The 24,815-nt window shown below is 32.1% G+C and overlaps 1 protein-coding gene across 1 annotated transcript; it reads right to left on the bottom strand.

Annotated features, from left to right (window-relative positions):
• Positions 1 to 4,886: 4,886 nt before the first annotated feature.
• LOC127715754 (sodium/glucose cotransporter 4-like) lies at positions 4,887 to 24,356 on the bottom strand. The gene is made up of 14 exons (XM_052221904.1): positions 24,279 to 24,356; positions 22,092 to 22,163; positions 21,323 to 21,427; positions 20,744 to 20,803; positions 18,604 to 18,708; positions 16,927 to 17,032; positions 16,389 to 16,469; positions 14,989 to 15,203; positions 13,880 to 14,015; positions 12,957 to 13,064; positions 11,613 to 11,932; positions 8,657 to 8,878; positions 7,938 to 8,067; positions 4,887 to 4,891 (listed from the first exon to the last, which is right to left on the bottom strand). Exons 1-14 carry the CDS (start codon positions 24,354 to 24,356, stop codon positions 4,887 to 4,889), a joined length of 1,743 nt encoding a protein of 580 aa, XP_052077864.1.
• Between the last annotated feature and the right edge of the window lie 459 nt (positions 24,357 to 24,815).

Here is a 24,815-nt window from a genome sequence, read left to right on the forward strand (position 1 = left end):
CTTTTCGAACTAAAGTATTATAATCAACAGAACATCAATTGTGCATCAGATTTTTCAAAGGACTGTGTAGATTTACTCTACAAATACCATTTATCGAACTATTTAACAAAGTTTATGACTAGCGGAACTTTTCCGTCTCAGCGTATATGGAAACGAATAGTTCACAGATCTATTTTTGAATATGAACTAAAGGAATGGCAGCAACGTAGAAGTATAGATAGTGACTTTAACATATTCAAGAAGATACATAAAATATTCCAGCCTCATCCTGCATGGACTGTTGCATTAGATTTTCCATATTTGCGTAAACAGGCCAATTATATAGTTTCCCTGTGTTGTTTGGTCCTTAATACGAACAGTGATATTATTTTATGTGATAAATGTAAACTTTTCACCGACCCGTGTATTCACGCAATTTCGTCGTGGAATGCCTATCTGACATTCGGGATGAATTCTAGTGCTAGTTACTATGTATAAACCCAATAACTTTTAATGCTTTTCTTGGTTCCTTAGCTAATGAAGATTTCTGTTATATTTTACTGTCATGCGAAACAGAATTCGAACTAGACTGTGAGCAGAAAAAAACGTTTTCAATTTTTATGCGTCACATACGTTTACAAATTTTGCAAAACATTTTATTTTCTCATTCCTAATTAACAATGTGAAATAAGGTTAAAGTAATTTCTCCTTTTTTTTGTGTGTGTGTGTGTTTATCAGTTCAAACTTTATTTATATTGTGTTATTCATTAATATTGTATTCGTATCACTATCTCTCCTAAGGGAGGCTAATAAAGATATATATAATTAAACAGTATTACAGATATGAATCAATGTATTATACAACGTAATCTGTTGAAAAGTGCAAAATTTACAAAAAAATAAAAATAATTAAAGTTCAATCTATTGCATTATTAAAAAAACCTGCATGGGGATTATAAATTTCAAGTTGGCCAGTAAACATCAACTAAGTCCAGTGTTATACTTGTGATTATGTTTTAAGTTTAAAGTACGCTGACATTTTTTTTGTTCCCACAGTTCAAATTATAATGTCTATTCCTTCCAATAAATTGAAACATCCTATTAACCAACACGTCACAGCTATTCCCATTTAGTTTATGAAATAGGGGACTAATAATATGTGTACAGTTAAAGTAGACACGGTTAACCCATATATATCATTAGGTCTTTCCACTTTTCCGTGGAAAGACCTATTGCTTTTGTTCTGATTATTATTATTATTATTATTTTTTTTTTTTCTTCCGCCTAATTTTTTTCTTGCGTAGTATTGTTGTTTCATAAGATGTCGCTTAGATATTTGGTATATGATATCGAACAGTTTATACGCTTTTGAAACTGACAACCGCTTAACCGAATACTTTAAGTTGTAAGAGTTATCTCCCCAAACACTGTTTTTCTTGTGGCCGCTACTCCTTCGCAACCGTAAAAGATTACGACAAATTTATTTTACCAAATTGCTCGCTATATCTTCAGGATGTTGAGTTTGGTTTTCACCGAAGCGTTCCGGAGACTCCATATGAGAGTTATTTCCCCTTATGTATTTGATATAAGTGATATGCATTTCTATCTGGTAAACCATAAGTGATAGAGACCTAGGTCTTTTGATTTGAGGTCCTTGGTCCAAAAAAAAGAAAATTTGGTCAAGGTCAAAGGTCAAGGTCATATTCTAAATTTTGATTTTGGCTTATTTTCACTTCTTTTCAAAAACAGTATCAGTTATCGACAACATATCATTACTAAATTGTTAGTTGCGACATGTCGTAACACATACATTTTGGTTTAAAGGGTGCGCTAACATTAAATTAGAGTTTTCTCCCCTCTTGTATTTAAAAATACGCGTATGGTAATATAATTCATTAACCATATATAACTAAGACCTAGGGTCTTTTGATTTGAGGTCCTTGGTTTATGACCTTGAAATTGAGCTCAAGGTCATAGGTAAATTTGACGTTCTAGATTTTGACCTTTGCTTTTACCTCATATGTATACATGATAAAGCCATGGGACTTTTTGCATTAGGTTGCAAGCCATTTGACCTTGAAAAATCCAACCGGAAGTGACCTTGTGTAAACCGGAAGTAGCTATTTTTTCTACTTATTTAATATAAAAGTATTTAGAACCATATATTTTTGGAATCAGTGTCAAGTAAACATTCAAATTATACCGGAAGTAACATTTTTCAAACCGGAAGTAACAAATCATCTCCCTTATTTAAAACAAAATGTATAGAAACCATATATTTTTGGAATCAGCGTACAATAAGCTATCATTTGACGCTGGAAATGACATTTTAAACCGAATTTTAATATTTTTATATCAAAATAGATCTTTATGGGTGGAAAGACCTTCAATTGTTCTCTGAACAATTGGTTTTTAATTTTATCTTAATTTATTTACATAATAAAGATATTAGTAAGTTAAAATTGCTTAGATGGATATCAATAAAACATTAGAAAATCCAAAGCTTATTAAAGATATGAAGAGCATACAAATCAAAAATGACAAAAGAGTAAAGCCAAAGTCGGGCAGGGAATAAAGTAATCTTTAAACTTGAGATCTATGTGAAAGTGGTGGATACCTAATACCACTATTTGAAAAATGTACATACAATGTACTTCAATGATTTTTGGAATAAGAATACATCCTTAATGTTTAAACTAAAATTATTACCTATGTGGTTGACCTTTAAAAACTTAGTATTTGGATAGAAAATGAAGATCAAACTTAAGCATACTTTCATAAAATTACTTCCTAACAATAATCCTATTTACTTCGTATAAGAATAATGTTGTCTCTAATAAAAAAAAAAGAAAATGACGTACGTATTTTATTTAAGAGTGAGTATGAATAGCGATATTATATTGATCAAAATAGAAACAATAAACCAAGCAGTTTACCAGAAAATATTTTTAAGATATATATTTAAAAGTTATTGTTTTTTTATTAGTGCCTTCCACATTTGAATACTAGTAGATTAAATTAAACAAGAAAAAAATAGTAGTACACACTAAGATGTAAATGCATTAAATTGACATGGCCGTCGTGTGTATATCCATCTTTATATTATATACGAGATTTTTTTTACATCTGTACTTTTTCTATATTTGTAATATTTCTTACTCCGAAATATTTCTCACATGTTCACGAATTACCCGTCCAAATATAAAATTGAAATATAAATATAAATCTCTTATTTGATATGACTTAAATATTAAAATTAAACTTAAATAAAAATATATAATAAAAATCAAAATTAGTTTCAGGGTCTTCGGAATAATTCCTTCTGCATTTAACATGAGACAGAAGATCTAGGTACGTTTCCACACAAAAACATTCAGTCAGTTGATAATTTTCGGTTACACGCCATTATTCCGACAGTCCATTAGTCCGACAGCTCATTAGTGCGACGGCCCATTGTTCCGACAGCCCATTGGTCCGACAACCTGTTAGTCCGACAACCCAATAATCCGACAACCCATCAGTTCGACACTTAGAAATAATTATTGCGCGGCATCAGTGTAAAACAAATATGTTTGTCTGTGTTATGGCCCGAGAACACAGTTATTTCTTTTAGATAAAAACCGCAAATTAAAAAAATCGCACCTGCTCTATCCAAAAAAGATTTTTACAGTGTAGTGTAGAAAAGTCTATCGGCTCTAACTCAAAATATTGACAATTTTATGTTAAGGGGGTCTGTAATTCAGTTTGACAGCTTCAGACATACTAATTTTTGACCTTTTCAAACTGGACCAAATCACTACTTTACCTGAAAATTCATGCCCCAATTTTTTTTTACATGTAATTTCACCCCCCCCCCCGTCCTTACTATTTGTTGCATAAATATAAAAATAATAATTTGGAAGGTAGATGAATTTTTGCAAGTTATACACTGTCCATACTAAGGACTCTATTTGTATAACGAAAATCAAAGGACGATAACTGTGTCCCCGGACCTTATAACGTATATGTTATTACAGATGTACAGAAATAATTACGATATATTATATAGGTAGTTCGAATACTTTTTATATTCTTAATTCGAAATCTGTACATACGTAATTAAAATTTGTGTATAGAGGTATATTATTCAATCATTTATTTTCGCGCCTTTACAGAAATCGTTTACTCAGTGTATTTACAGAATTAAAAAAAAAGAAATATTTCCGTATGGATAGACTTCGAATTCCGTAAATACGGAATTATATCGTAACAATTCTTTGCATACGCAAATACAGACTATACAGAATTTTAATTACGTATATATATGCAGAATTCGAATTACGTTATACAGGGAATTGTTCATACAGATTCTCATCAAACTATTTCCAACAAATTACCCGGTAGGCGGGGTCAGAATATGATTTGCTTTATAGAATACAGAATCTATTATGTATATTGGATATTGTGTGGCTCCAATATGGCCAAATCCGAACCTCCACCTTGGGGATTAGATGGGCGACTCTGCGTCTCATTTAAAACAACGTACGACTTGTAAAAAAATTATCTTAAATTTGCTTAAAAGTGAGTCAAACTGATGCATTTTTTTTGCGCGACCTAAGGGGGTATTCTACTGGGGCCCCGTATTGTGATGCATTTACATACACTTAATTGGGAGGTTTGGCTAGCCATAAAACCAGGTTCAACCCACCATTTTTTCTTAAAATGTCCTGTACCATGTCAGGAAAATGGCAGTTGTTATCAAACAGTCCGTTATATGTATGTTTGTTTTTGTAGCAGTTCAGTGTTTCTGTTGTTCCGTTGTTTTCCTCTTATAGTTGATGTGTTTCCCTCGGTTTTGGTTTGTGACCCGGATTTGTTTTCGCTCAATCTATTTATGACTATTGAACAGCGGTATACTACTGTTGCCTTTACTCTACATTTTACAAGATAGTGTTAATAATACTAGTAGTAGTATCTGTTTTCTTCAATATTCACATTTAGAAATAGACATTCAGCATCACGCGCTTTTTTAACACATTGGCGCCAGTTTACTCCAAAATAGAAATTAAAAATTTATAAATTAGTGTTATCCACAGTCAGTTTGCCTCAACAGTTTTCTTGACTTAACCAATGCATGGTAGACAAACCAAGCGTTAGTCCAGAAGGAAAATAGTCTGACAAAGACACACGCGGGGCAAGTAAGACACAAAGTGTCTTAGATACACGATTGTTTAGTTTTTATTTGCTTTGAATTAGCTGTCAGTAATTACGAGTACTCTCAGATCTGTATTTTGTGTTTTTGTTGTTGTGAGTGATGTATAAATTCCCTGCCACGTCCGGTCTGTGTTTTCGTTGGATGAAGTTCTGCTTTGTATCGATCTGATGAAGCCCTTTTCACCTGATTTTTATACTTTGTTCTTATGTTGTACTGTTATACCACTGTCCCAGGTTTGGGGAGGGTTGGCGTCTTCAAACATGTATAACCCTGCCACATTCTTTATGTGCCTGTCCCAAGTCAGGAGGCTGTAGTTTAGTGGTTGTCATTGGTTCATGTCTGTCATATTTGTTTTTCGTAAATTGTTTTGTTATAAATTAGGCCGTTAGTTTTTCAAATGAATTGTTTCATATTTTTCATGTCGGGGCCTTTTTATAGCCAACTATACGGAATGGGTTTTTCTTATTGTTGAGGTCCGTACGGTTGCCTATAATTGCTTACATCGACTTCATTGGAACTTTGGTGGATAGTTGTCTCATTGGCAAGCATACCACATCTCCTTATATATTACACAAGAACAACCAATAGACACATAAAACTAGTTAAACCAACGTATATATATTGACATCTGTTGAATTTTGTTTTGTTATGATTGTTTTTCACCAAAATATAAAAATGAAAAAGAACCCCATTGTGATACATACAGCCATGCTTTAAGAATAATGACCCATGTTTTTTCTGACCTAAGTAGTTATGGATGCTCCGTTTACATGTTTTCAATAAAAGAATATACGCTGGGTTTACGACAAATTACCCTGTTTCTCCTAACTTCTTGTCTTTCATGAAAAATATAACATTTCCGCGACAAAATTAAATAAAACTTAATTGAGTGATACAAGGGGTTGAAAGTGTTACTATCAAAAAAGTGGGTAGGGTTATCCAACTCGAATATATTTATTTATGTAGTTAATAATGATGATCGAAACCTCACTACCTTTATACGAAAGGAGGGAAACCGAAGATCCAATAAAAAGAAGGTAAATCAAGATACAAAATCAAAACCGGGGACTAGAACAGCACAGAATGACAATAGACACACAAACGCCGAAATATAAAGACAAATAAAATACCCGGACCCGTAAAACGAAAAGGGAGGACAAGAATAAGGACCCAGCAGTTGCAATATGCATGAGTATCAACTCCAAGGCACTGAGGCAAATATGCCGCATAGGAAGAATAATCGGTATCTAAACGCACAACCACATATATTATCGAGGACGGAGTTGGTCTTTTTGGAGAAAATTTACCCATACACTTATGACAGATGCATTGTCGGAATAATGAGCTGTCGGAATAATCGGATGTCGGAGTAATAGGCTGTCGGAGTAATGGGATGTCGGAATAATGGACTGTCGGAATAATGGGATGTCGGAATATTGGTTGTCGGACTTACGGGATGTCACCTAATTTTCAGTACTCCATAATTGACCCCTAAAAATAGATTTTCGTCATTCATGAGCACACTAGCTCTGTTGAGCTAATAAAATGTGTGCATTTTACTATCATTTCATCTACTCTGTATTATGGAAAAAAACAAAACATAGTGCAGTTTCGTTGTGGTGGTTGAAATGTCTATGCCTTAATAGTTTTATTTTACTTATAAACAAATCTTGTTATAGTAGACGATATCACGGACTTTTATGGGCTGATATGTGAACAAAAGAAATCATAAGAGGAAATTCTTCTTTTCTCAAGATCTGTCAGTCCCATTCTTAATTTCAAAATAAATATTTCCGATATAAAATAAAAAACATTAGCACCCGTATATTACACGTATGATCAAATGTTTGATACATAAACCACAGCTCTTGTCCGTGAAATACTGGTATAAATTCTGTAGTTCTTGTCACTAAAATACTGCTATAAGTACTGTAGTTCTTGTCAAGTGAAATACTGAGCACTATAAATACTGTAGTTCTTGTCAGTGAAATACTGGTATAAATACTGTAGTTCTTGTCAGTGAAATACTGGTATAAATACTGTAGTTCTTGTCAGTGAAATAAATTGCTATAAATACTGCAGTTCTTGTCATTGAAACAATACTTCAGTTCTTGTCAGTGAAACACTGCTATAAGTACTGTAGTTCCTATTGTTATTAACACTGCTGCGCAGTTCAGTATTCGTCTGTTCCTTGTTTTCTCCGACAAGGAGGTCATCTTTTTTCTCAGTAAACTTTTTTCCTCAGTAGATAACTTACATTCTGGTTCCTTTATAGTACCACATATCCAATCTTTGCATTTCTGTAGCATTTGACATTTTACATCTGTTTAAAGAAAACGAATATATAAATGTGTTCTTAAAATATATATTTCATGAAGATACTCGTAAAAAGACCTCGACTTCCTCGTATACTTTGTATCCGATTACAGACGTGGTAAATAAATATGTTACCAATAAACTCCATTTAAGTTAACCTATTTTAATGAACAATAGTGAGGCATTATCACGAAAGAAGGTTCAATCATTTAACGAGGACGAATATTTCTGAGAGTACTCGTAGTTACTGACAGCTAGTTCAAAGCCAATGACATTGAACGAGGACAAATACACTTTGAAGAGTCTTCGTGCTTACGCCTTTACCTTTCATCCTTTTCGAGTTATATCAGATCTTCAATTTTGCATTAGGTTTTCGATTTGAAATTCTAAATTGAAATACTTTGAACCGTCTCCAATGTCACACTTTTCCTAAAGGACTGATACTTACTACTAGTATTCAATGTTTCAGCGGATTGTTCTTGATCATTCTCAGAATCAAATCCGAAATCATCTTCCTCATCAGAAGATAATTCAGGTTCATCCTCATCGTTTCTGGTCCACCATGTTACTTTTTTCAACTATAAAAAGATGAGACGAATTCATAGGACTAAAAAATGAAAACAACACGTTATAAGTTTCATGCGTTCGAAGCGCTTTTCTGGATTTAACTTCATCAGGAATCCTCAAAGCCACATATTTGAAAGCCAAGGACTCAAGTTTAACATTATTGAACATTTATTTTTGAAGACCCTTTAAATTTATTGTTATTAGAAGAAAATACCATTAGAAAATAAAGTAAGGGTAAGAAAGACAGAAAAATAAGATGCCCATTCTTTGCGATCACGGTAGGTGAGCCCTTAACTTGTCGTTTGGAAATCTTTTGCAGTTGGATTTTGTCTAGTAAATATTCAATCTGTTTCTGTTCTTCTTCGTTTAAATACTTATGAAATATGTCATTTTTATTCAGAGAAATAAACATTCAAAATTTGGCCGCTGGTGCTTTACTCAATTATAATTTATCAACTATTCCATCACATATTGACATGGATAAAACACGATCGACTGATTTCAAGTTAAGAATGTGATTTGTAGTAATATCTGACTATCATAGTCTTTTTTACACAACTTAATATCCTATGTTTCTATAACAAAGGTCGATGTTAATACCTTTCTTTCTGGTCTAGGTTCAGTAAACATGCTAATTAGAGTCATTGCTCCTGTTGTGACTAAACCTAAGATTGCTGCAAAATGTAGAAAGTCTACTTTGCTCACTACTGCTGGGCGGTTGTCTGAATCTCCACTGCCACAGAGGGGTGCAGGAAAGGAAAAATCTAAGACCATCCTTATTATCCCTACAATAAGGCCAAGGATTAGTCCCCAGAAGGCTCCCTGAAATAAAAAATACAAATATATATGGTTATATATTGTGCAAACAGACCCAATATACACGTTACAATGACGTTGGACGATAAATGTAGACATTATAGGAAGCCTTGATTCATTTGTTCGACGGTCACAAATCGATCACGACTAAGATATTATAACTCACATTGGTTCTTTGCAATAGTGACAAAGCCGACTTGATCTATTATAGTCTGGTGAAACAACATTTACGATTGGTCTTTGTTATGTAAGCTATACAGCTAACTTGAATATATTAGGATGCCAGTTTTCTGTTTTTAATAATTGACAGTATATTGAATGTTTTAACCTCATTCAAAATTTTTAGATTCTATCTTGAATATTTTTTGAACACCGGTGAGACTAGTGGTCCAAAAATGGTAATTTTTAGACGTTATGCGGTTGCGCCTCAAACCTTACATAGTTTTTATTTTCAAAATCTTTTTAACAGTAAGTGCAATGATCACCTCTCATGTTATCATTTACAGATTATTAAATGGCGATTAAAATGATTCCAACATTACAAAAATCTGAGCTAATTTAAAAATTTAATTTGCAGAATTGTAAGAGTGGTGATTCGTTATAAATACATCTTCAATTTATTAAGTGTTGATCATTTATGGCCCTGAAAATAAAACTAATTGCAAGATAATTCGTTAAAAATGTATGTCAACATACTCAAATATAATAATACTAAAATGAAACAGTTATATAAATAATATGATTCATACAGAATATTTTTGAAATTTTCAAAGTAGAAAAAAATATTTTTCAAAAAAGAGTCGTGTCCGTAACCAGCTTATTATTCTCCTAGAAAGAATAGCTACCGTAAACAATAAGCTATTTTCTTTATAGATTTGATACTTTACACTAAAATAATAACAACATTTTGCACCTTCTTATTAGAATTTAGTCAGAATAAATGAAAATATGGTTACAGACACTACAAAAATGATGTAGTGTCCGTAACCATGATATTATAAATATTTTTATTTCATCAAAATAGGCTTAATTTCTAGGTTTTATGATGTCTACTTTGCTCCATCATCAATGTCTTTTGATTAAAAATTATAAAAACAGATAATTGTTAAAAATATTTGAGCTGATAATATTCCTTGACATACAAATTTGTAACCAGAAAATCATATTGTAAAACCCCCATTTTGGTATCAGTTTGTCATAAACTCAAAAGATGAGTTCTTTTGTAATGTTAGGTTAAGAAAATTCATCTCCATGATTATTTTTATGGTTTTTATATCTTCACATTATTTTCCGTAACCCAGGGATTTTCTTTATTCGGAGTCAAAAAAAATGAAATTTTTTTTTTCATTTTTCAAAATCTTGTGTTTTTTCTTCCTCCAATTGATTTATACCATGTATACTAGCATGTAGATTTGTTAAAGATCTGTACTTGACATTAGTATTATATGACATTTTATAAAATACACTTAAAAAATAATTTAATGAGCTCAAGTATATTTGAAGGTAAAGTATGCTTTATTTTTGTTTTATCTACAATTCTGGTAGTGTCTTATGATAGCATAACATTTATTTCATGAAGTTCTGTATAAATGACTACTCTTTAATCAACAAAAAGTATGTTATTTATAGAAAATTGTTGGGAAAAGTAGCCAGTGTGTAGTGTCCGTAACCATCAGCATTTCTTTTTTTCCCGATTAACAAATGTAATTCTAATGATTTTTTTTTTGAAAATATGCTTTTTTTATTATTCCTTTAAGTGCATAGCACCTACTTTGTTTAGATAATTATGTTTATGGTATAACTTCAGATTTGAAATGATATACTTGGTCCCATCCATGTCAACATGTCATGTATGTTTACATTGGAAATTACTTTAATTAAATATATTTATTTACAATCATGGGTCATTCTGTTGATAAAAAATGCAAACAATAAAAAGAAAATGCACTAACTTAATATGTTACCCATGAATAGTTATTCATATTGAGTAAATTAAAAACATAAGATAAATGTAGTGTTCGTAACTCAAATAACTTACTGAGTTTATCTTATATACCATTTAATGTAAGGAATACATCTCCTGCTGTGATTTATATTCCAATGAATAGAAGGTCAACTCTTAATGGTTTTAATGGGCGACATGTATACAATACAGTCTTTCATTTTAAGAGTGGTGCTGTTCTTACAATAATCCTTTTTCCACTAATTAAGAAAGAGGTATAATTTTGCAAAAATTCCTGTGATTTGTTTTGGTTGGTATTTTGTTAATGAATTGCATTGTAATTATAATTGTGCAAAAAGACTTGGAATAGTTCATTAAAGACATAATTTTCTAGAGGTTAATTTTACAAGTAGTGTCCGTAACCAGCACTTACCTTACCCCATACAAAGTAGAAAATAAAACATTTCTCATTGTTTTTTTTCCACTAACCAAAGAGTTTTACAAATTTCAAGCATTACTTATTCAAGATCACAATTTTTTTTCTATTGTGTTGACCTTTATTTTTGACCTCAAGAGCAGCCTTACTTGTTCCCTTTATTGTGTTTCACCAGAGTATCATATGATGTAGGCTTCGTGTATAACGCCATAATTATCTGTCATATAAAAGATATTAAACCATTGACGGCAAAACATTAAGCATAGATGGCACGATGACTTACTTAATATTCATTTTGGTTTTGATTTTGACTATCATATTTTTTTTTAGTAAATGATTATCATTTAACAAGCTCAAATTACCTGTTCTGTGAGTCTCTTCCAGAACAAACCCAAGACAAACAGAACACACATAGGTGGTATCAGGTAAGATCTGATCGCTTGCATGTAAAACCAAATTATTCCTCCCTCCGCCGTCTTTAATATCGGAAGCCATAACACGCTAAGTACGACAAGAACAAGAACTGTTAGTCTTCCTACAATCATCAGTTCGGATTGTGGTGCTTGTTTCCGGAATTGTCTCCAAATGTCCATGGTCATAATAGAACTACCACTATTCAATATAGATGTCATCGAACTCATTAACGCTGCCAAAAGAGCTGCTAACATTAGTCCTCGCAGTCCTTCAAAAGAAAACACAGCTAATACATTTACAACAAGAAATAATATTCAAATGCTCATAACAATTTTGAAATTAAAATAGATATAAGAAGATGTGGTATGAGTGCCAATGAAACAACTCTCCATCCAATTCACAATTTGTAAAAGTAAACCATTATAGGTCAAAGTACGACCTTCAACACGGAGCCTTGGCTCACACCATACAGCAAGCTATAAAGGGCCCCAAAAATGACTTGTGTAAAACCATTCAAACAGGAAAACCAACGGTCTAATCTATATAAAAAACGAGAAACGAGAAACACTTATGAACCACATCAACAAACGACAACCACTGAACATCAGGTTAAAAGCTATTCTTTCTCTATCTATCTCAAGCCTTCTTTCACGTGCAAATAAACGCACATGATGTCTTTTCAGATTAAAAATGTAAGGTTCATTGATATTCCCACATAAATGATCATATTATGTAAAAAGTTTACAGTAAAAGGGTACGGATAACCATCGTGATTTCAATTTTTCTAATAATTTGTTAAACATAAATAAGAAGATGTGGTATGAGTGCCAATGAGACAGCAATCCATCCAAGTCAAAATTTGTAAAAAGTAAACAATTATAGGTCAAAGTACGGCCTTCAACACGGAGCCTTGGCTCACACCGAACAGCAAGATATAAAGGGCCCAAAAAAGAATAGTGTAAAACAATTCAAACAGGAAAACCAACAGTCTAATCTATATAAAAAAAGTGCCTTGGTAATTATAATTCATCACCTAATTTGAAAAGGAAAACAGTCAGTTCCACTAAGGAAACAGAAACTGCTAACCTTTCTAGAGCAAATGAGTTTACTACCTTTTAGTTAGGTGTGTGCTGTTTGATCTTTTATTTAGTTACTTTGTAATATTTTGTACTTGTATTTTCGACTTTATATTTAAGCCATGTTTCTGTTTCTTTTTCTTTGACTTCTATTTTTTGATTGAATTCCATATATTATCTTACGTTTCACAATCATAATAGTAATAGATACGTTACCTTTTGGCAGTAGTCTGATAACCAACAAAGGATACGCAAAGTTACTACATCCAGCTTTGTTATTACAGAATTCATCACAGGATTTGGGATCAGCACAGGCTATTTCATCTAAGTAATATAAACATAAGAAGATGTGGTTGGTTCTCCACCAGAGACCAAATGACATAAAAGTTAACAACTACATATCACCGAACGGCCTTCAACAATGAAAATGACCCATACCGCATAGTCAGATGTCTATTATTATATCTAAAGAAAATAACATAAAGTATGCCTCAAACCGTCCGATTGGCACAGATGTTATCTTTTAGTTTATTGTTGAAGACTTGTACATACTAATACCAGCAATACAAACTGGTTTTTTTTAATAACTTGGTTATGACTTTGCATTGATTTTTGATATTTATTCCCATGTATATCCATCCTTATCTTTTCTTTTGTTATTAGTGCCTTTTAAAAGTGTTTCCATTCTTAAATTTTATCGTTTTTCTAATTTATTAAATTTAACTTATATATAGAACGAATTGGTCATTGCCTGAACAAAATTGAATTGACATGCACTTTCCTTTTTGGGATTTGAATATACTTTATATCCTTTTGTGGGTTTTGTGGATTATTTGTTGAATTATCATCCAATATAATTATGTAGTGAAAATCATATATAAATAATCACAAGTAAACATAGTTATATATATCAAGGAATATTTTAAGTTCAACATACAAGCACATACAGTGTATAAGAGCGTTCATATATATTTTGTTATCTTCAAGTAATAAAATTATTGGGATTATCGTTTAATATAAATCAACGTCCTTTTCTTTCTATTCATATGTATAATGATGTATTGAAATTTACTTGAATAGAACTTTATCTGTAGATTCATATTTTGTCTAACAAATTTAGAGTTTGTCTATCTGCAAACCTGTGTATAGTATTCTACTGATCATTCCAGGTATTATGAATAATAATAATCCGGTCAATTTTAGTACGGAAGCAAACAAAGTTGCAGCTTTAGCATGCACCATATTCTTAGCAGAAAGAGTTCTTTGTACAATCAACTGAAAAGATATACAATAAATGTTAGACGAATCCATACTACAGCCAATATACAGCTAAAACTCACTGAGTTTTAAAAATCTTCAAAAATTAATTATTAAAAATCGCCATTCTATACAAAGTCAATTACATTTGATATGGCTATTGACTTTGCAATTCCTTTTTTTTCTTCGTGTTATGTGACCATTTTTTTCCAGTATGTTTGCATTAACTAAAATGACCACTAGGTTTATTTAATAATACCATTAACGGTTGTTGACCACTAGTTTTATTTAGTAATACCATTAAAGGTACAAACTCTCCTGAACCAGATTTCAACGGACTAAAATGCTACGATGTAAACATAAGAAATACATAACAAAATATGTATACATTTATGATTCATAAAAGCAGAATTAGCTTTCAGTAACTAGAAGTACTCTTAGATCGGTACTTTGTGTCTTCTGTCTTTATGAAATGTGTTGTGTTGTGTTTCGTTCCGATCTGATGAGTCAAGCTATTTCAAACTGTTATAGTTTGTTCTTAATATGTTGTGCTGTTACACCATTGTATCAGGTTAGGGGAGGGTTAGGAGCTCACAAATATGTATAACCCTTCCACATTCTATTTTACCTGTACTAATTCAGGGGCCTGTATTTCAGTAGTTGCCGTTTGTTGCTGTCAGTTGCCATATATGTTTTTTTCGTTCATCGTTGTTTGCATTGTTTCACATTTTGTAATGTAGGGACCTTTTATAGCTGACTATACGGTATGGGTTTTACTCATTGTTGAAGCCGTATGGTGGCCTATAATTTCTTAAATACTCTTTATTTGAACTCTGTTGAACAGTTGTCTCGTTGGCAATTATATATCATCTCCTTTTTACATACAAGCAGTGATATTAACGAGTTGTTCGAAATTTTAAAATATAAAAACTTGAGCTCTTTTTGTAAGATGAATTTATTCGTTAAGTTTTTAAAGGCTGACATAAATTACCTGATCCTGACTCCATACATAGAGTCCCAAGAACGATAACCCTGTAAATGCTCCAGTCCATGGAATATCGCCGGAAACAGGACTTCTAAGAATGTGAAACGAATCTACGCGTGGTTTACCGCATTCCTGATATGACTGGTTGTTGAAAGTTTGATTGGCGATACTTGTCATATACTTGGTTGTCAAACCACTCCATCCACCAACCTCTTTCAGGCCTAAAATGTCACTTATTAAATTATGGTAATATTTAATTCTGTAAAGTCTAACTTAAATTAATCAGTCTCTTCCACTTATGTTAAAACGTTACTATGGAAAACTTGGTAAACGAGTTTCAACATTAAAAAAAGGTAGAGGTTTGATTTTCGAACGGTAACCATTGTTTGGATGTTATTAAGTAATAAATGACGCGTTTATCTGTTGATAAAAGTTAGAGTTTTCAGTATACTGGAAATGAGGGCAAGTCTGCGTGTCGTCTTGAAAAAATATTATTTTTCATATAAAATTGCTGACAAAAAGAATAAAAAAGAACGGACCTACGAACGGACTCCTATATCACTATTTACTGTTCGCTCTCAGAAAACCGTGTAATAATAAATAGAATTGAAAGAGGGGAAATTGGAAAGGGGGATTGTGTCAAAGAGACAACAACCCGACAAAAGAGCAGAAAACAGCCAAAGACCACCAATGGGTCTTAAACACAGCCGAGAAAATCCCGCACCCGGAGGTGGGCTTCAGCTGGCCCTTAAACAATAATGTATACTAGTATTTCTTTCAATTAATTGTTTTATTTGCTTACTACAACATGTTTGTCAGTAAAATATCACCAAATTACTGTATAATGTAAAATTTGTACTGAGACACACAAGTAACACGTGTGACTAGATTAGTCTTTTTCAACATACATTAAAATTAGTTTAAACAGTTAAAAAATTCAGAAGTTCAATCTGTAAAAGATTAGGCTTTTTTTGACATGTCTGCAAATATTATGATAAACATCAAATTGCTGACAAATTCCTTCTTTCAATTAATTTCCCAGAAAGTAACGAGTTAGAATTGTCTAGCCAGAGAAAGGACAGACAAGCACTTATATGTACCGCATAAAATGGTACATCAAGGGAAAAGGTTTCACGTATATATTGATTTACCATGTTAATATGAAAATAAGAAGATGTGGTAGGATCGTCGATGAGACAACTTTCTACCAGAGACCAAATGACGAAGAGGTTAGCAAATATAGGTCACTGTACGGCCTTCAACAATGAGCAAAACCTATACCGCATAGCAACCTATTAAGCATATCTTGTGATTTTTTTGTACTTCCTCTTACCAAATTAATTAATAAATTCCTGACAGTGTTATGTTTATATATATAGTAAAGTATATTCATTGAATATTCTTACCCATGACCGCTAAGATCGTAGCACTGACGAGAAGAACAGCTGACTGTAAGGTGTCTGTGTAAATAACGGACGCTAAACCACCTAAATAGACAGATTACCCAATTAGTGCATCCAAAAGGTTGATCTACTAGTAATTAGAATCCTAATGTAAACGACTACCACGAGACAATTCTTCGACTCCATTATACTGCTTGTTTCTTGTTAAGAAAACTTTTATTTTGTTATTTATTTTGTTTTTTCTTTAAAAATTTCATTTTGATAATTGAGTCTGTTACATCCTTTCTTCTCTTTATAGTTTTCAATATCATATGAAATTACAATTAAATAATAGAAGTTCAAAAGGAGAAAAAAACAAGAGAACTCTTTGATAAATGAGTTGTGTACTGGTACGTGCGGAAAGTTATTTGCTACACGTATCTTTCAAGTTGATCTTTATCAAAAATTGAATTGTTTATACACTTGAGAGCAATAATCATACTGTTTTCGGTAACGCAATCCCGTATCTAAAAGATATGCGTAAGAATTTATAAAAACTTACCTATAACTGTAAATACAGCTGTTACGATCAATATCAGGACAACGCATAAATACATATTCCATTTCAAAATCTGTTGCAGGAAAATGGCGCCCGAGTATATTTCTATCTAAATAAAATAAATGTTCATGTTTTATTTAATGGTTAATAATTTGTATATCTAATAGTTATATTCTGAATTATTCAGTTATCCAATACACGAAGAATTCAAGTAAAATATTTGCATGCATTGCAAAAAGCAATCAAATCGACGGCAAATATACCGATTTTGTGAAATGATATTGATGTTTCTTTTGTGTTTTTCTTCCATTTTTTGTGTAATTTGTTCAATGTTTTTTGTTATAATTCATAATTTTTCGCATGTACAGTTACTGTACATGATCACACCGCTGATCTTAAAAAATAAGCATTCAGTTTGATCTCTAGGGTTAGAAGCCTTCAATTTATTTGTTTTTATTTTGGTATGTTATGCCGTCTTAACTTCTGTTTTTGAATGTAGAAAATTAGGTATTATATTGCTGTCGGTAATGTAATGTCCTCGGCACAAAATGACGTACTCATAATCACTTCTGTTTGATACGTATATGTAAGAGAATGATAATCCCTTTCTTCATGATTAAGTACGAGCGTTAGCGAGTACTTATCATGAAGTAAGGGATTATCATTCTCTTACAAACTTAGAATATTGTAAAGTGCTCAAGGCTTAAATGATCTCTTGATTGGTTGTATTTAAGAATTACTTTCATTGTCAGTGCAATGTTTGTAATTAATGCATGACTTCCTTTTTAGGCATGATTTGATTTATGGATTAGTTTTAGTGATGTAAGGACCTTCTTATAATTTTGGAAAATATAATAAATTATGTTTTATACATTAGATGACACAACAGTACAATGAAATGGTAAGAAATGTTTCCTGATTGTGAGTATGAATGTAAATCATGTAATATTTTAGTGTTTTTTTTTTGTTTATTTCCATTTCAAATCAATAAATTCAAAATATGAGTTACAAATAAATTTTATTTTACAGCCAATATTTTAGTCCAGTCCTTTACATCAAATACTACTTCATTATGTCAGGGAAATGTTCAAATACAATGCCTTTAAAATAGTTTAAAATATATTCAAAAGTTAAATTAAATTCCTTTTTTTAGAATTTTATCAGAATATTGGAAATTACTATTTTCACCAACCGCAGATCCAGTAACCAATGTTACTGCACCAGTAAACTTCATCTAATTTTGATTTTTTTTCAAAATTCAACTTTTAGTCAGTTTTAATCACAAATTCTTTCAAACTGATAAATGTGCTTTGGGGCATTTGTAACTCATGTATAGAAACTCTTTGTTTTAAACTGTAAGTAGGCCTAAACAATAGGATAATCCCTTACTAAGAACATGATTTCATTCATTCTTCACAATTAAGAGACACCAAATCCTACAATTTCATTGGTCGAGAGCACTTTGCTATATTCTAATTATATTTATGTCGGATTTAGTTGAATACGACTAACTTTTGTATTAATCAATAAAATTGATTACTTTGTGTTCATTAACTTATATTTTCATATATTGAGTCGCTGTCAGTACGTCCATACCATTGGAGTATTTTATAACATGTTCTTACCGAGGTCGCTGTCAGTACGTCCACACCATTGGAATATTTTATAACATGTTCTTACCGAGATGTTAAATAGAATAAATCCTATTAATGCAAAGAACGAGGAAAACAGTCTTATTCTCTTTCCACCAAATCGTTTCCGCAAATATTCTGGCATCGTAAAAACCTTAAAAACAAAATCAAATCGTTAGAGAATTATGATATAAGTGATAGTAAAGAAAAACATATCTTTAACATAGACATATATATATAAAAAGAAATAGAACAATCAATGCAACCTATTAGATCCATTTCTCGTAGCCAAAATCCCGTTTACCTTTCCTGGTGTATAATATCACAAAATACAACTTATCATCGAATTTGTATTTGTCATGAGCAACATGATGGGTGTATCTATGTTATATAGATACAATGGATAAGCGTGGATTCTTGAAAAAGAAACCATGAGCCCGGAGGGCGAATGGTTTGTTTTTCATGAATCTACGCTTATCCATTGTATCTATAACTTAAACTATTGTGTTAATTTCTTTTCAAAATTAAAGACTTTTCTTAATTAGAAGGTATTGTAAGTGAGTTTAAATAACCATGTTATCGTGTCCAACGATGCATTGATAAATTTCAGATCACAATTAATTGGTTAACAAAATACCAATATAACACTTCTACCTTTAAAGATCTTTATATTACCAGGCATATGAATATTATCTGTTTATACAAAATAAGACATATTCGAAATTATTTCTAACAAAATTGAAAATGGAAATGGGGAACGTGTCAAAGAGAAAACAACCCGACAAAAAAGCATATATAAAGTATATATAATAAGTATGTTATCGAAATTTTTCTAGCACTCTATGCACATCACGATTTTCTCGCATAGGAATTTGCGAACAAACCTTTGTAAAATTATGTAGTAAAACAGATGAAATCATACTATATTTATTAAAGAAAAATTGACAAATAGAATGTAATCATTTTTGTTTCAAACATGTGAAATAGCCAATAATAATAAAAACAAACCCGGTAAAACTCGCTATTATTATAAAAAAATATCCACTGTAGCATGCAAAATTAGAATCAAACCAGGATAACTTCAGAATTGGAACAACAGAGAGAATACAGGGATTCGAACCTAAACTTACAAATCCCTATCTTTAACTCATTGATTTTAACCATGCTAACCTCGCGGCTACCAACACATACTATACGACTGCCTATTGTGTCTATATAAAGGTACAAGCCCTGTGTGTCCGATGAACCAACCAATGTATATCAGATGTTCATTTAAATATATAAAATAGACATCTATAGTGTAACCCATTGGTAGCCGAGAGGTTTCGTCGATGTGTTGATGTCAGTCACACATAACAGATTTCAAGGAAGGGTTCGATTCCCAGTGAAGGCATATAAAAATTACAAAAATTAAAGGTAAGTTTTTAAATTAATTTCATTAGTGAACAGAAATCAGTAGATTAGCCAATTCAAACTTAATGAAATTAGGCACACAAAGGAAACAATTGAATATAATTTGGTGAGTCAATTTCAGCGTCAGATTTAGGAAGCGTTGATTCTAGAAAAAGAATCCACGGTAAATGAATAGGCTGACGTCACCACAATGGTTTAAAGGAGTAGGAACTGCTTTATCCTTTTGAAATACCTAAGTTCGGTCCCGTTATCGTATGTTACCTGTTCATAACCTTTAACATTGTGTGTAGTGTTTTACGATCGGTTGTTTGAACTTTGGTTTCGTATTAATTGTTATATTAAACAGAATAGTTTTGGCTTTGGTGGTCTTCCTTCGATCTTTGATTATCGGTTGTCTTTTTTGGCATCTTCTAAATTTAGTTATAGACTGAACGTTTGTTTCTAAAGGCTTCATGGACATGTACCAAATTTTACAAAAAGTTCAAACGTGAATGCTGCTGCAAAACGAAATTTAATTTAGTAAATGATTGAATTACAGGAATTTCCTAGTATTGAAAATTTCAATTTTAGCTCAACGGAAACGGAGATTTTCTTTTTGTGTTGAAAAGTATGGATATTTAAATTCATATACCAAGGTATGATAAATTGAAACAATATTGCTTATCGAGATAGCACATTAGAAAATTGCAATGAAATAAAAAGCAAATATCTAATTTTGGAACAAAGGTAATTAATTTCATTCATTTGATGGCATATGCATATATCACATTACTCACACCAGAAGAAATATAAACCGGTAGAAACACCCATCCAAGTGCTACCAAGAAATATACAGCCTAAAATGAGATTCAATAAATTATCATTTATAACAATACATATATGTACATACAAGTGGCATCCTAAGCTTCTTTGTGTTTGTTTGTTTCATTTTGTACTGTTTGCAGTCTAAACTATAGTTTTTGAGTGTAGCAAAGAAGGTCTTTAACTGACGATAAAATTTTATGTGACATTATGGTAAGTAAAATTATCATCCTTTGAGACAGACAAAAAAAAAGGGGGGGGGGACCCAGCTGATCTGCAAGGTACACCATCTACTTGCCACTATATACCATGTACCATGTTACAACCTCAGATAAAGCCGACGAGGAAAGGCATTACTCGACTAACGAAAGCTATTCAGTATACAGAAAAACGATCACGTTATTGGAGTTTTTTGGAAAACGACTGTAGCCATATATCATTTTCCACTCAAATTGAATATGGAATGTGCATTTTAGAATATTTTTTATTTCCATTACTTTAGACTCTAATACTGTAAGCATTTTCCGTCAAATCAACTTCAATCAAATACTTACAATCCACTCATAAATAGTAACAGCCAACCCGGAAGCAGCAGCTGTTCCAGCTAAACCAATAAACATTGGAGCTCCTATGTTACTGGCATAAATGGATGCACCGACCTAAGTGTAACAATCATGTACAATAAATCTTACGAACTAAAACATTAACCAAATATACAAGGGACAATTTTAGTTTAATGGCAGAAAAAGTATTAGCAGAAATAGGAAATAAGAAACTGCTGAATGACAAATTACATGTTCGCTTTTAACCATTTCTGATATGTATCAAAACAGAAGCAGAGAACTATTCAACAGAAGTTTTCCATTTTAAAATGGTTTGATTTACACCTACTCCGGGTTTTCAAAACAAGCGTCCCCAGTAATAGTTCGAATAAGTTTTTCATGGGAAGTTGTATAGAAAAGTTCTGAGTCTCAGACCTTTGTTACAAGAAAGAGAAAGGTATCAAAAGCATACAGACATATACCTCATCCCTTCTCATGCAGTAAAGGAGTTTTGAAATAGCGCGGGCAACATTAATTTTCATATTTCACTTTACATTACCCCAGCTACGAGGCGCATGATACCTACAAACTGGACTAGACGGATTTCATGTGTTGGTTAAAATTACAAACTAAGTACGACTTCAGTTTATGATATTTTTATTCTGATTTATTTAGACACAACACTAACGCCTATACAGGCCTATAATACTTGACTTTAAAGCAATTTATACGTTCCATTTCGTTCGATTTGATGATTATATCTCTCATACTTTGTACTTACGGGTATCCAGTGCATTGATTTTCCCGCCAAAAAGTATCCTGTTGTGTTGCCTCTGTTTGGACGACATGTTGACTAAAATCATACAATTATCAAATCTGTATTTTGCATTAACTAAAAGAAATTAACACATCTTGATACAATGAAAATCTATGAATATACGTGTAAATTAAATATCTTCTTCGAACTTTTCAAGTTTAATATGATATAATTGTTTGTTTACATTGCTGTACGAATTGTTCAAATATTTGTTGCTGCATAGTGGAATAGACTTATTGGCAAAATTTATGATTTACAATATTTTTAAATCATTGCATCATGTATTTTTCGGGGATAAATTGCGATTCGCCTTTTTGCAGTTTGAAATACGACTAACAAGTTTCATTTGATATTTGCTTTTCTCAATTGCCGCACAATTGTGTATTCTGCAATGTTCTTGATGTTGATGTATAAGAAAGGGGAGAAAATACCAAGAGTCATAGTATTGCAAAATATCAAAGTGTACGAAAGCATATTTGTTTATCAGCTGCAGAGTAATTACAAAGAGCTTGCTTTTAGTATTTTCTTTAGTATGGCACATATAATATTCATTGTCACTTTACTTGTACTTTTACTTTTATCATCTGGTATTGTAAGGCTGATACATTTTCAGAACCAGTTTTTATTGTAAATTATGCTCTTCTATGAACATATGGACACAACGTCCGTTCTTCTACTAATCGATATAGATAGGGGTACTAAATTATCTTTGTTGATATCACAGTTTGTCTGTACTTTGATGGTCTTTGTTGATATCACAGTGTGTCCGTACTCTGATGGTCTTTGTTGATATAACAGTGTGTCCGTACTCTGATGGTCTTTGTTGATATCTCAGTTTGTCCGTACTTTGATGGTCTTTGTTGATATCTCAGTGCGTCTGAACTTTGATGGTCTTTGTTGATATCACAGTGTGTCTGTACTTTGATGGTCTTTGTTGATATCACAGTGTGTCAGTACTTTGATGGTCTTTGTTGATAGCACAGTGTGTCTGTTCTTTGATTGTCTTTGTTGATATCACAGTGCGTTTGTTCTCTGATGGTCTTTGTTGATATCACAGTGCGTTTGTACTTCGATTGTCTTTGTTGATATCACAGTGTGTCTGTTCTTTGATTCTCTTTCTTGATATCTCAGTGTGTTTGTTCTCTGATTGTCTTTGTTGATATCACAGTGCGTTTGTACTTTGATTGTCTTTGTTGATAGCACAGTGTGTCTGTACTTTGATTGTCTTTATTGATATCTCAGTGTGTTTGTTCTCTGATTGTCTTTGTTGATATCACAGTGCGTTTGTACTTTGATTGTCTTTGTTGATATCACAGTGTGTCTGTTCTTTGATTGTTTTTTTTGATTCGCACAGTGTGTTTGTACTTTGATTGTCTTTGCTGATATCACAGTGTGTGTTTGTACTTTGATTGTCTTTGTTGATATCACAGTGTGTTTGTCATCGATTGTCTTTTGTTGATATCTCAGTTTGTACTTTAAACGATGTTGATGTGATTCTAGATATTTTTGGTAGTCTCTACTAAATTTTTTCGCAACTAGTCTAGAACCTGTATTCAGGAATGATATTTAGAGTTTACTATATGACTCATGTTTATACATTTGCCTATCGTTAAAGACTCTAGTATGCTCGCCAATAATTATATTTCTGTTTTATAGTTTTACTAATAAAATTGAGAATGGAAATGGGGAATATGTCAAAGAGACAACAACCCGACTAAAGAGCAGACAACAACCGAAGGCCACCAATGGGTCTTCAACGCAGCGAGAACATCCCGCACCCGGAGGTGGTCCTCAGCTGGCCCCTAAATAAAAGTGTGTACTAGTTCAGTGAAAATGGACGTCACACTAAACTCCAAAACATATAAATGAACTAAAATTAAAAAAACATACAAAGGCCAGAGGCTCCTGACTTGGGACAGGCGCAAAAATGCGACGGGGTTAAAGTCATTGTCAGATACCTACATCACCTTTCATTCACCTTTCATTCATATCAAAATCTATGTTTTAGGTCAGAAATCGTAGGTACAACAAACATGACACCAGAGGTTAATATCTTTATCTATCGATTGTTTTACTCAATAACTGTCAACACTACTAGTCAAAAAACGTAACGGTACATGTAAATGTCAGCGACGAGAATATTTAACTTACCCAAATGCCGACACATAAAACTGCAATAAAATAGATTCCTATAACAACATAGTCAACGGTATCTAGATTGTCTGCCATTGTTCAAGGTTTCTTTGTTCTGATAAGATGAACATTGAGGATTAGATTGATTAGATAGAGTTCGAAGATCTTATGAGAATATGTACATCGGTTTTATTATAGTGACTTAAAACTATTGGGAAAATAGTTAAAGCATTTTAAAAGTTCATTATAAAAGGTCAACTCGAAGTATTGGGCACTGTCCTACAAACTTAAACTTTTCCAACTAAATGCTGATACATGTATTTTAACATAGGCTTATGTCAAGTTAAAATGGTATTTTGGCTATTGGAAAAAAATATTATGATGTTATGATCATGATGTTTGTTCTTTAAATTCAGAATACTATTGACATAAAAATATCAACACATGTTTATGGGGTCAGCCTGCCTGCCTGAATGCAGCAAAACTCTGTTTTATTGAAACCGTCGTTTGTTGTGTCAGCTCTTCAAGTGACCATATATTGTATTCGTTGAATAA

This window comes from Mytilus californianus, unplaced genomic scaffold (assembly GCF_021869535.1).
Source record: "Mytilus californianus isolate M0D057914Y unplaced genomic scaffold, xbMytCali1.0.p SCAF_9, whole genome shotgun sequence".
Taxonomy (NCBI): Eukaryota; Metazoa; Mollusca; class Bivalvia; order Mytilida; family Mytilidae; genus Mytilus; species Mytilus californianus.

Coding starts and splice junctions, on each gene's coding strand:
- LOC127715754 (XM_052221904.1), bottom strand. CDS start 24,356: ATGGCAGACAATCTAGATACCGTTGACTATGTTGTTATAGGAATCTAT. Junction 14,016..14,988: donor ATGTATGGAGTCAGGATCAG/GTAATTTATGTC, acceptor ATATCTTTTCAG/TTGATTGTACAAAGAACTCT. Junction 13,065..13,879: donor CAGTAGAATACTATACACAG/GTTTGCAGATAG, acceptor TATATTACTTAG/ATGAAATAGCCTGTGCTGAT.